This window comes from Diadema antillarum, unplaced genomic scaffold (assembly GCF_040938485.1).
Source record: "Diadema antillarum isolate AM-2024a unplaced genomic scaffold, OU_Dant_1.0 scf00000050, whole genome shotgun sequence".
Taxonomy (NCBI): domain Eukaryota; kingdom Metazoa; phylum Echinodermata; class Echinoidea; order Diadematoida; family Diadematidae; genus Diadema; species Diadema antillarum.
Genome location: NW_027270939.1, coordinates 426,148 through 440,308, shown reverse-complemented (window position 1 = coordinate 440,308; position 14,161 = coordinate 426,148). Strand labels below are relative to the sequence as shown.

At 38.4% G+C, this 14,161-nt stretch overlaps 1 protein-coding gene across 1 annotated transcript in view; it reads right to left on the bottom strand.

Moving 5' to 3' along the window:
• Window positions 1-446: 446 nt before the first annotated feature.
• The window catches only part of LOC139715543 (E3 ubiquitin-protein transferase MAEA-like), a 35,411-nt gene continuing 21,696 nt past the window's right edge, over window positions 447-14,161 (bottom strand). Inside the window, exons 6-10 of the mRNA XM_071627108.1 lie at window positions 7,132-7,317; window positions 6,195-6,328; window positions 5,668-5,792; window positions 3,966-4,030; window positions 447-1,478 (exon numbers count right to left, since the gene is read on the bottom strand). Of these exons, the coding sequence (XP_071483209.1) occupies window positions 1,377-1,478; window positions 3,966-4,030; window positions 5,668-5,792; window positions 6,195-6,328; window positions 7,132-7,317 (612 nt within the window). The 3' untranslated portion in view covers window positions 447-1,376. The remainder of the gene's footprint in view (window positions 1,479-3,965; window positions 4,031-5,667; window positions 5,793-6,194; window positions 6,329-7,131; window positions 7,318-14,161) is intronic.

Here is a 14,161-nt window from a genome sequence, read left to right as displayed (position 1 = left end):
CTTCCCTTTCACTATACAAAGCACTGCTATTTTTCAAAACTATTTCAGCTCCAATTGGAAATACTGAATTTACTGTTGAGAAGAGATAACAAAAAAAACTTACTTCATTACTTGATGTTGAACCATGTTTTTTTAATATAAATGCATAACATATGCATGCTTTTGAATTGTCCAAAAATGTTGCAGCCATACAAATTTGTGCATGCATACATGCATGCGCATGTCTGTCTGTCTGCGTGTGCACATGCTTATACATGAATGTTTAATCGCGTACACTGAGCATCATTGCAAGGTCACAGAACTGCTCAAACTGTATCATCATCGATTCTTGAGCAGTGGAAAAACTAGGATTGAAGCTTGTGCTGTGCATGAATCGTGTAGTTTTGTGTGTACAAAACTACGTGTGAGTATGTGGTTGGTTGGTTGTAATTGCAGGTGGTATGGGATTATAGCCTTCTCTTTTTCTATTGTGAATGCACGTAAAACCCTGACACTAAGCAACACACGACTTCTCAGCTGTGCACATCATGTTGTTTTCATACCATCAACTGTAGGGTGACATTTTATAACTCTGCAGACTCCACAACAAAAAGATGATGAAAATTGACAAAAAACTGATATTAGTAAAATATGTATGTGTGCAGTGTAATACCCACTCTGTAACATGCTCCTTCACAAAGATTTCACAAAGCCTACCACAGTATCCGGCACTATTCAAAATAAACATGGGAGAAACGGAGCTTGAATATTGTGTTGCAATGATAGTTCACTGTGTGCAGTTATCACACATAAGCCGGCTAATCTTTCTATATCTCCCCAAATCCAGTTACAATATTTGATGCTTATGCCTTATCTACTCATTTGTTTGTTCAACTGCCCTACACAAGGCTTTTTGTATTTCAAATTCAATAGACCTTATACAATAGTAGCTGCGTATTATTCATTGCAGAATATTAACCACAGACTTCACTACACCTACTATTCAGTGCATGTAGCAAGTATCTTGATCATCAGTTGTCTTTGGCGGGGATTTCTCCGGCGTGGCACATGAAAAGATTACCTGGATGGGCTCTGGCTAAGTTTAGTTTGTGCATATGATCTTTGTACATTAGTTTGTGGACAATCATACATCCATCTGTTGAGGCAAGTTCCATACACACATACGATTTGGACACCAGAATGCAAATGCAGCGATCTTTGCCGTAGGGTGCACAACAACTATGCATTTTTTTTTTTCTCTGCATTTGTTGCCATCATTTGTCACATGAAACGGACAGCTTTCAAAAAAAAAAAAAGAGACAAAAACGAGAACAAACAGAGGCATAAAAGACAATTTGCAGCCTATCTAACTAATGCCATGCACATCGCAGGTGCATTCACATGATGAAAACTTTCTCCAGTTCATCAAAGGAATACGTCTTCTTGGTCTTTGGACAGGTGACTTTGCCGTCGTTTTCAGCAGCTAGAGCCAGTAGAGACTGCCAAGGGGGAATAAAAACAGAGAGAGAGAGAGAGAGACAGCAGACATAAGAACAGTGACTGCTCCAATTAATCATACAAATGCATAGCAGTCTTGTCTAACAATAGGCCCATTTACACTTGCATGGAAAAATCGCGATTTTTCTAAAATCGCGACATTTGGGTGTAAGTTGCTAAGCAACTACACCCAAACGCCCTCGAAACATCGCCAGAAAAATCGCCAGCCGGAGTGCGATTTTTTGAAACATCGCGAAGTTTGAGGCGAAGTTAGCGAGTGTAAACCCAAGCTGCAAAAATATCGCGATTTTTCATCACGTGACTCTCGGTATCGGATTGCACTGGGAGTTTACGCGCGCTCCCGATCCCTCTTTGGAACGTGTAGAGAGCACGTCGGTCACTGGCCAGCAGGAGAGTACTGTACTAGTACACGGGAAAGACAGCTGTGTACAGCCACAGGTCTAAACGGCCGATTCTCGGTCGGCTCGTGGTCTCTCACCTCCCCCTCCCTGATGAAACTAGTACACTGTACGTGAAAACTACTACTGGTAGCAAACCTGAAGTTCTCCAAACACGTATCATCACCCCATGACAACTAAACAAAATAATGTTCTCCCAGAAATGCGTTGATTCAGATTGTGGGAGTGCCCGTACTGCTCTCGATATATATACGTTGTTTGTGGAATACAGGACTCAGGAGTACGTAACAAGTGTAAGTTCTTGCTGTCGCCTGATAAAATACCAGTCCTAACTTCCAAGTCTTACTTCCCACTTTCGTCATATCGGCGAAATTTCATGATCCTCCTGAATGCTGCTGTAGAAGAAGTTTTACACACCTACTACGTACGTGATCTAATATAGCAAGCTACATAGTTTTACCGTAAGTAAACAGTCTCGAGAAGCACAAATTTATGTGTGCATTGTACTGATGTGATAAAAAGCCCTGGCTCAACGTTCCAACCAGCCAGCTGTGATCAAAATATACTGCACTGCAGTGAAAACGAACAGAATAGCGCGCGCTTCCAATCAGCTACCGTGTTGAAAACAGGTAAATTACGCATGCGCACTACCGACCAAAAAATCGCGATGTTTCGTGAAGCTAAAACTTCGCGTGCTTTTGCGCAAGTGTAAACGGTGGACCAAAATATCGCGATTTTAAAAATCGCGATGTTAGTAAGTGTAAATGCGGCTATTGTCATTTTCATGTTGCACTAGCAAAAATCATACAGTGATAATCTCCATAAATCATTCTGACTGTTAGTCATCAATTTTGACTGAATTTCACTGGGTCTCTCTCACGTAAATTACCAAAACAGTTCACTTTCAGACGTTTAGTTTATCACTAATTTCTAACAGTTTTATATAAGGAGATCCATGTTGGATTTTATATGCTAAAGATGATGATGACGATGATGATGATGATGATGATGATGATGATGAAATAGCATTTATATAGCTGAGCCACTTATCTGTACAAACATTCCACAATGTGTCACTAATCATGATCATTCACAAAGTAGCTGGAAAACGGGTCTTCAGTTCAGATTTGAAGGTATTGAGGTTGTTACAATTCAGATGTAGGATTGGTAGAGAAGTCCACAGATGTGGTGCAACAGAAGGGAATAAATAGAAGATAGAAGTTAATGAATCAGATGAAGAAATTTGCAGTAGCAACAGCCAATCAGCTTTCAGGATTCTTGTTTATTGCCATTGTAGATTGTATTGTTGTCAGTTTATGCTATGGTTAGTCCTATCACAAGAACTTGTTGACCCCAATTTGATGAATTTCATGTAATGTCTCTTGAGATATTGGGTGAAGTGTGATATTCCATACTTTCTTAGAGTGCTGACCTTGAACCATTGACCTTTAAAGACAGCCAATCCCTTTTGCATGCAAATCTTTGACAAAATTGGTGAGAACACTTAGGTATTGAAGAAAACACTATTTGGAAACCTCCTGTATATTTTGAACTCAAGAGGGTCTTTATTTGTTTAGTTAAATTGACCGTTAAGATTTGAATAATTTTTGCGAACTTCGCAAAAATTGCAAATATAAATACTAGTCTAGTTTTACAGACCTGTGTGATGCACTGAGTTGTACATGTAGTTCATGTAAGTGGTGTGTTGTTATTTGCCATTGATAACAAAGTAAGAGAAGCTAGTGAATTCTTCTTTTCTGACAGCTTTAACGTGCATATCTGTTGTTCGAAGTATAAGTTTCATATTACAACCACAGGAGGATTAATGTATGCAGCTGTGCCTAGTACACAGAATACGTTACGATGAGCGTTTGGTGCATTATTTGAATTTTAACAGCTAAAAACCTTCAAATATCACAGAAATGTTATAGATTTACAATAGTCTTGTCATTCTGGTGGAATATATCATGTTCTGTGCTATTCGGGAAGGAATCCAAAAGGGAAGGGCCATCTTTAAATTCCCCCCACTCCAATAAGTTCATAAACTGAGATAGCACTGTTCCCACTTACTTTTTCTCCATAAACATAACCATTGGGTAACATCATCGGTGGGTTGTGTTCATTCATGACGTGCCCTGCAAAGGAAATATTAAAAGGGTTAGGACTATTGAAACTCATGTGCAACAAGAAATATTGTGAGGTTCATGATGGTGACCAAAATATAAATTTGTTGCCTGCAGTTGCGGCACAAACTGTAGACAGAGCAGGGTCCTTTCTAATTCAAGTGAACTCATATAACACACATGAAAGCACTGTATTTACTCCTTATGCACCACAGCGTAAGCCCCTGTGTGCCACACATTTCTGAGACTGCCACATAGGCATGCTTTGGGAAAACATTATGTTTTCAGGTCCAAGTAACTTTGTATAGATTTTTGTCACACTGGACATGCAATGAGTAAAGTTGTAGACAAAATTTGCTATGATGTATAAAATTTTATGACAAATCTATGGTTATTTCTCTTTCAAATGATCAGTAGCTACTATATTGTCCTTAAGCATGACTTTTGTACACAAAAACAGTGGCAGAAACTTTGAATTTATTTGCAAATCCAATTGGGAACACAGCCTGATATTAAAGGTGCTGTTTACCTTTGGGAACAGTGATTTAAAAATTTTTCAAGATATGACATTTAATGCACATGTGTAGGTCTGTTGTACCACAAAAAATCCTATCATACAAAATTTTCGCAATAAAGCCTAAAATAAAAGGAGATATCTGTATTTTTCTCTATAAACCGTAACTGTAGACGGTTAAGTCTGGAAAAATTTTTATTAAACTATTGTTCACATTTTGTATATTCAACAATACCTAACATCGATTTTACCGATTCAAATTTTTACAGTGGTTGTTTCTATCCCTTTCTCACATTTTAGAACTATTTTAAAGCACTAATGCTGGGTTTTTGTTTCATCTGCAAATGGTAAATTATGCCTTTAAATCACCACATAATGCAAGCTACATGTGACAGGAATGCCATCACGAGTAAAGCTTTCATTGTACTGCATCATTTGGTGATTTATCGATCAGTTTGGGTGGGCTTGTGCATGGGAGCAAAATATGTAAACTTGGCACACGCCATTGACTGAGTCGTCGTGTGTGTGAACATGGCACATAAAGAGTTAACTGATTTCAATGTATAACGCCCACTCACACATAAAGCCAATGGTGAAGGTGAGCCGGTGTTCAAACATGGCAGAGAACCTTGTATCTAAAAAGTGAAGACTGAACTGCAGTCCAAATATCAATACTTCTTGCCAAAAACCAGACAAGCAAATAGAGCAACTTATTTGTTGAGGTTGAGATTGCTAGTCGCTGCCTGTCACACAAGAATGCATGTCCACTGACCTGACCATGACCCCCCCCCCTGCTCAAGTGTGTGGAAAAAATTTATACACATGTGTGCGCTGTGGCAATGCATGATGGGGTGGGATTTAAAAAAAAAAAAATTAATGTTGTGACTCCATTTGGTGCTCACACAACAGCTTACTGCTAATCAGCATAATTCCATCCAAAAAAAAAAGCAAATTCATATACTTGCTCCTATTTTATGTGAGATTTGGATCAATATCGAATTCTCACTGCTGAACATGATTTTTTTTTTGGTTCACACATTTCACACATGTATGACATCTGTGTGAAAGATCACAATCAAACTCTCAGATTTTGAGGAGAGGTTGATTAGGCTTGCTGTCTACTTTCCACACCCACCTGATATAGAGCAGACTAGCCTAGACTGGGCGCAGTGGGCGAAGGGTAGTGTCTTGGCTAGCTCATTCAGATTTTTGCTGCATACTGGGCAATCGGCATTCTTGGCGTGATCGGCGTAGCATTGTCTGAACATTACAAGTGTGTGGGTGGCATGGTCAAGAAAAAATATGCACTCATAATCATATAAGACTTTACAAACCTGATAAATCTCTACATTTATCATCGAGTGCAGGATAGTGACCTCTCACTCAAGGTATTTCAAGTTTTCTTGCACACCTAGATATAGGTGTGGATGTTTCTGAGGTCTGTAAACAGTTAATGTAATCATGCTTCTCGCTTCTTTCTTCACAAAATTAACTGATTTATGGTGTTTGAAATCACTTTGTTAGGAAACGGTTCAATCTATATCTTGACTAGTCCCACATATGGCTTTTCTACTGATCATCAAACGTTCCCTGTACTCCATAACAATTAACCAAGACTGGAACAAACAATGAGCAGATGATAACAATAACCACAAAGGATACGGAGTCTTCATGGCGGCCAGACCAGCCTCTAGCGTCAGTGTTAGTACTGGGGTCGTGTTGAACTGGAAGAGCTTGTAGTTCTCCTCGCGAAATTGACTCACTAGTTTGTGCCATCGTAAATCGTCCAGCAGGTCCTGTCATCAAGAGTGAGTCAAAGGGGATGATAAATTAACCCGTTGGGGACGGACTGATTTTGCTACAACACACATTTCCCATAGACACTTGCCCGAGTGTACTAGGGACTCGTCCTCAACGGGTTAATGGCGGCAAAAAGATTTAACGTCGGTCTATCATATTAAGCATGCAACTTCCTATTTCTAAAACAAATCACAATTTTGTGCAAGTATATTCAGAAATCAATGATCGATTGTGCATGAAGTTCACTGAAAGATAATTTGTTAATGGCTGAAGTCACATCACATTATTGACACAAGTTGTACTGATTAGCTCAGTATCAGTCACGAATCATAAACTGCATGCATCATATAATATTTCGCAGTGTTGTTATTTTTCAGTGAATTTTGGGAGTTGAATAATGAAAATATCAAGAACATGTGAGAATACTGCCTCCTGTAACACAATACAATATCTATCACATCCAAGGTGACAAATTGTTTAACTTTCAGCATGAAAAGGGATGATGCATATATGTCTTAATTCCATCGCTCTGTTTTTCTATTGTGAAATCAACCATTCACAAAATTGTCTTACAAGTCCCGATTCACAAATATTTAGCATTGTTACATATAGGTATATAAACAAACATATTCAATGATTAGGTGAGTAGAAAACAATATTTTAAACAAAACACTCTTTGCTAATATAGACTAATGACAGCAGAAAATAAATGAATGAATGAATGAATGAATGAATGAATGAATGAATGAATCAATCAATCAATCAACTGATATGAAGTGCAGCTTCAAACTTAGCTTACTTTGTATGACTGAATGTCTGTGCTGGATGGGAATGCTAGAAGGCCCATAATCTTCTGGACCTCGGCAAACTGTTCTCCATCAAGGGACCCAAAGTACCTCCTGGCGTGCCTGACTGCCTCAAGGCGATGCTCCGACCTGATCATCTCTATGAACTCCTGTGTCCTCAGGTTGAATTCTAGCGTGCTCTGAACAAGAGATTGATGACGGGGAGACAAGGTACTGACTTCTGAGAGGATACAATAATTTACATCTCTGCCACCAAGTCAATAATCTTGAACTCACTTAATATTCAAACTATTGGTAAATATCAGAAATTTGTTGTTGACATTTGCTTTGATACTTATAAAAATACACTCTTTTTTTTTACTGAAGAAGTGTCTGTATCAATGTTGGAATCAACAAATAGGCACAACAAAGGCATATCACTTATCAAGAATCAAGTTTTAACAACATCTTCATCACCATGTCCATAATTGCTGTGTTCATATTTGTCTCTTGGTCCAGAAGGCAGTGCAGGAGAAGCTCTTATTTTTTTCCACAGCCACCTGTTATAATACTTTCACCCCTCTCTCCCCCACAGGTAGGGGGGACAGTTCACTCATGACTGTTGGACCAGGGAGGTGTCAACGAGTTGGACTGTCAGTCTATAATACAGAACAAAATGGTAGTTTACATTGGGTCTACTGGGGAAGTAACAGGTACTTCTCGCCTCCCTATTGCGTGCTAGTGCACATGTGGTATTCATTGCCTAAGGCGTCACTCTCTTTTCAGATTTTTCCCCAAACCACACAAGTCTGGCACGAACAGGGGAGGCTTTTTGGCCTCTTGCATGATCACATGAGAATTCACAAGAAAACACCCCTCCTTGTAAAGTTGTCTTCCTGACTCAGATGTGAGTTTGAATGCATGGACAGTTCCCAATCTATTTCTGACACTTACTGGTATATCCAAATAAAAGTTAGGGCTGGAAAATGACATAAGCACTTAAATTTTGGTGACCTTTGACCGTTCAACACTCTCAGTTATGGCAATTAATTATGTATTACTTTCTATCCTTCTTATTACCACATACTGGCCATTCCTAGTAATGACTAAAATTACGGCTGGACAATAGCATTCTTAACCAAAGTACATTATGACACTTGACCTAGACCTTTGAACTATAACCACTATCATGTTCAGGCTAGTAATTGTGCATTTTTTTTACCCATTCCTTCCCAGATCACAGTCTGAGTAGGACAGACAAACGGACAACCCACAGACATCACGCCTTCAGCAACCTTTTGGGCAGAGACATAAACCATTTCCTGAAAGCCTTGCATTGAAGGACATCACTTCACACATCAATGCTGGTATGTTCCATAAAGGAGTCTTAATCATGGTTGAATGTACTTTAATCTTGCTTTGTTTTATTTTACTCTCGACAACATAAGAGATAAAGTGTATCAGGGTCTACTGTCCATGCCCAGTGAATGGCACAGGGTGTAACTAAAATTGTACAATATCAGAGGAGCACTCACAGCTACTGGTATGTGTAATCCCCACCCACGAAGTTTGCTACAAAAGAATTCCCTGTAGCCAGAGAAAATATTCTGATGAATTGTTGAAGTTATTAGATCAGTCATTGTTGTTGCTGCTGTTACATATCCCTTTCTTCCTCTCTCCTGCATTTCTCTGTGTCCTTTTTTTTTTCTCAGTGAGGGTCAGGGAGAGATGACCAATTAGCAATCAAAGGCCAGAGTGGAAGGTCACAATCTTGTCATTTGCTTAATAATTACCTTCAATGATGAAAGTGCCATGTGATAGCAGCAGCATGAGGCAACATGGTTATTACGTACAGTGTACATGGACAACTTTTCCTTCCTTTTTTTCTGGTCGAAAAACTGGGTCACTGATACCTTCTAGGTAATTAACACATTTCTCCCCCATGGACCCGCTTACTATCGATTCAGTATTAAAGTTGGTTTTTCTACCATGCATCGTCAAATTTAAGGCTACTTTCCTTATTTTCCCCCTGAGGATATGGCAACACACTGTTTCATACACCCTCACATAAGCCAGTGGTGGATCTGCAGGGTGGTGCACCGGGCGTGCATTCCCCTTTAATTTTTCTTAAAATAAAAGAAAACAAAATTGAAAGGTGGCGCATGTGCCCCCCTCCCTTTAATTTTTCATTGCAGTGGCACCAAAAATTGCTCTGAAGCCCTTTTTTTTTTTGCTTGTCTGCTGATCAAACCCAGAAGTGGCCCCAGAAATAATTTTTGCCCCTCCCCCCCTTCACAGAATTCTTGGATCCGCCCCTGTAAGCTGCATTTTCATTTTCACTTTGTTTTGTTTCTCTAATCATAGTAATGAAATCATTATGACAATCACCAACATTCACATAAAAATACAAATATCATACTTCAGTACTTAGAAGAAATGATTACATGAATACAGGAACATACATTTAATCATGTCTTAAGGTACAGGTGGATGAGACTGTTATCGATTAGCAGTTTGCTTGACTGGGATAACTGCCTCTTGTGATAAGGTATCTTGTAATTCTCTCTTATTTTTAACTGAAGGAACAAAACACACAGACACAAAGTAAATAACTCGAACCTTGAATTCTTTCAATAGTATTTAGCCGAGGATGACAACACATTGGGAATGTCAGAAAAGAGCGATAAATATGAGAGGGCATAGATGGGGGAAACACCATACCTGAATGATACTGTAAAACACTATATATTCGCGAATTGGAGCCGACAGCCTTTTTAGCGGCATGAAATTTTTGCGAATTGCCACTGGCATTCAATGCATATAGTGTAGACAAGAACTTTCGTGTGCATTTTAATTTCGCGAATTTTGGCGCTCACAAAATTAAAATGTACGCGAACATTCCGCGTTTTAGAGTAGACAGACATTGAGAGAAGAGAAGAGATTGTAACTACAGCGTTAAGAAGTTTGAAGCAATATACATAATGATTACATCATTACAAAAAAATGACTTAAACCTAGGAATTTGAGTTTCAAGCTTATAAAAGCAAGGAATTATCCAGTAGGCAAATAGTCATGATTAGTAATATGAGAGAAAGAGTGAGCAAGATAACTTTAATTTGAATGAAACAGTGCACTAACATTTTTATACGATGATTTATAGCATGGAAGGGAAGGAGTGTGTCTAAGATCAGCAGACAATGAGTTCCACATATCAGGTCCATGGTGTCTTATAGATTTTTGTGCTAAAGTTCAGGATTTTCTTTTATGATAGTCTGTTACGTGACAGGTAGGATATAAATGGATGCTAAAGTCTGAAATGAAAGTATCTTTGAACATTACATGTTACAATTATTGCAATGAAATACGGAAGAACACATACAGAGTACACATTAACAGATTATATATGCTTTAAAAATGAGCTTTACGTATAATAATAGTCATTTTATTTGTTCAAGTTCACCACTCTTTGTGCAAATTTGGGCGTTTGCAATTTTTGATCTTGTCAAATTGAATGTTGTTGTTTGTTTTTTTATGTTTAAATATTATCAAAATCTGATGCCTGAAGTATTCAACAATATTTTTCAGATGAATTCCTCATTCCACTCATATCCCATCCAGGAATGCTATAATTTTCGCAAACCTTTGACATATTCAACTCTAAGATTGCAATCTATTCATTTCACTGGAGTCAAGGGATGGAATTCTATTGATGGTGACCTTAAATCTAGCAGCACACTTTCCAGGTTTAAAGTTCTATACAAACAGCATATTTAGACAGATGGTATCCATGACTGACTAGACTTCCTTTCTTCCTCTACAGTGCCGACCGCGGGAAACGTCACGAAAACCCCTAGGGCAAATGCGGGAAGCCCTTTCGTCCGGGCGTACTAGGTAATACGCGGGCGTTTGGACGCGTACAGACGAGGGAAGTCGCCCGCACTTTCACGCTCGTCTAAACACCCGCATTTGCCCGAGCGCTCCAGCGCGGAATTAATGATATGAAAATCAAACTCTCCCGTCAACCATCGGCTACATGAAGGAAATTAGCTGAAATCGATCCGCGAAAATCTTTTGAAAAGTATCAGTAATTTGCCGGATGTTTGCTTTTACGTTCGAAAGTAAAATAATAACCATAACATTCAGCTCCCGAATATGCTAAAGCAAATGTCGAATGATCCCTTTGACGTTTGGAAATGAATAACAATAATACTCCGTACGATGATTAAATAAATGTCGGATGTTTGCTTTTACTTTCGGAAGTAAATAGCAATAACATTCATCTCCGGAAGATGCTAAAATAAATGTCGGATCTTTGCTTTGACGTTCGGAAATGAATAACAATAATATTCAACTCTGTACGATGATAAAAATAAATGCCGGATGTTTGCTTTTACGTTCAAAAGTAAATAACAATAACATTCAGCTCCGGAAGATGCTAAAATAAATGTCGGATCTTTGCTTTGACGTTCGGAAATGAATAACAATAATATTCAACTCTGTACGATGATAAAAATAAATGCCGGATGTTTGCTTTTACGTTCAAAAGTAAATAACAATAACATTCAGCTCCGGAAGATGCTAAAATAAATGTCGGATCTTTGCTTTGACGTTCGGAAATGAATAACAATAATATTCAACTCTGTACGATGATAAAAATAAATGCCGGATGTTTGCTTTTACGTTCAAAAGTAAATAACAATAACATTCAGCTCCGGAAGATGCTAAAATAAATGTCGAATGATCCCTTTGATGTTCGGAAATTAATAACACTAATATTCAACTCCGTATGATGATTAAACAGATGTCGGGTGTTTGCTTTTACTTTCGAAAGTAAATAGCAATAACATTTGGCTCCGGAAGATGCCCAGAAAATGGCAGATGATTGCTTTTTACGTCTGGAGGTGAATAGCAGTAACAGTCTGCTCCATATAATAAAATAAATGTCGGATATTTGCTATTACATTTCGAAATGAAGAACAGTAACATACAGCTGCGTTTGATGGTAAAGTAAATGTCTGATGTCTGCCTTGACGTTCAAAATGAAAAAACAGTAACATTCGGCTCCGTACGATGCTAAAATGATTGTCGGATGTTTGCTTTTAAATTTGGAAATGAATAACGGTAATGTTCTGCTCCGAACGATGCTAAAATAAATAACAGATTGTTGCTTTTACATTTGGAACTGATTAACGGTATCAATCGGCTCAGTTAGATGCTAAAATAAATAGCGGATGTTTGCTTTCACGTTTGGAAATGAAAAAGGATAACATTCAGCTCCGTAAGATGCTAAAATGAATGTCGGTTGTTTGCTTTAACATTTGAAAATGATTAACGGTAACATTCGGCTCCGTAAGGTGTCAAAATACTAGTAAATGTTGGATGATTGCTTTTGCGATCAGAAATGAATAACGGTAACTTTAGCCTCTTTACAATGCTAAAACAAATGTCGGATAAATCAGATAATTTTGCTTAACATTCGACGTCGTGCGATACCAAGTTGATTGCATAAACCTTCGACACTTCGTTGCTGCTCAATTTTATTTGATCTCGACATTATGGACGCTATACCTATTTGATTTAATTGTCCTTATTTTATCAACTTTCGACATCAGCCGCTACTTTATAGTTTTCTCGATCACTAACGTCGGACGGTATGACCTAATCAACTTTGGACATTGGTCGCTATTTAATAATTTCATCAACCTTACACATCGGTAGCTATTATTCCGATGTTCGTTATTCCGAAGGCTCTCTAGTCCGAAGATTCGTTATTCAGAAGGTATATTGTTCCGTTAATTTCATTTTCGGATTCATGAATCTTCAGAATAACGAACCTTCGGAATAACGCCACAAACGTTCGAATTAACGAACCTGTAGGTTTAGGGAATTTGTGTGTTTCGAATTTAACGACCCTTCGGAATTACGAACCTTCGGAATATTACGAACAGCACCCATCCGATTATCAACCTTCGACATCGATCGCTGCTTACTGATTTTATCAACCTTCGACGTCGACCGTAAATAACGTATTTGATTGACACTTTCGACGTCGATCGCTGCACATTAGATTGGCAAACCGTCGAAGTGTCGATCGCTGCCTATTTATTTACTGGTTCCCCAATTTCTGACTTAGTTACTGATTTAATCTACCTTCAACATCGGTCGGTCATTATATTGTAAGTGGCCACTTATTGTCTCGAGCTTGATATTTCCCAATGGCGTCCACGTCTACACACACACACATAAAAAGAAAGAAAAAGATCTGAGTCTTAAAGGTCTAACGAGGCGTGAAAGTCCTTGTGTGATGCTTTTAATTGTGTCATTCACAATAGTGTCACGGTCCCTAAGATGGATGAAAGAGGCGCAGATCTTAAGAAGCCACTTGAGTTGAAGTTTAACACCGTCTGTCTATTCTTAAAGTACACGATTTGTAGGGGGAAAAAAAGACAAAGAGAGGGAGAAAACAAAGAAAACGTAGGAGAGAGAGAAGGGTATGGCGAAACCACCAGAGTGGCATTATGTAATCAACAAAGCTGCGTTTAACTTCACTCGAGTCCCCGAGAAGTGGTACTACACGTGCATGCATAATGTTTATCTTGGATACATGTACTGTAGGTACCCTTCTCTCCTTTCATGATAAATTGTTTATACGTATCACATAACTATGTCAATGCATGTTTACGTCGCAATTTGTCCAATCGGGGTTTTCCCTCTTTAAGGAGTGCTTGCTTTCCAAGAAAAAAAAAGAAGGATGAAATTAATGATTATGAGCAAAACTGAATGCATTTAAGCAGCGGAATCGCGCTACATCAATAGCACTCCAAAATCTTCGAGTGATCCCGGAGGTCACTCCGAGTGAAAATGAACATTTTCACTCAAAATTCACTCCAATTTCACTCTAAATTGACTCCGTTTTAAATGTATCCACCCCTTCAAGTGTGAATGTTTTCATTTTTTTTTTTTTTTTTTAGAAAGAGAGAGAGAGAGAGAGAGTAGGCCTACTGTGCATTGGAATACGAATCTCTGCTGTGCAGCGATATTATG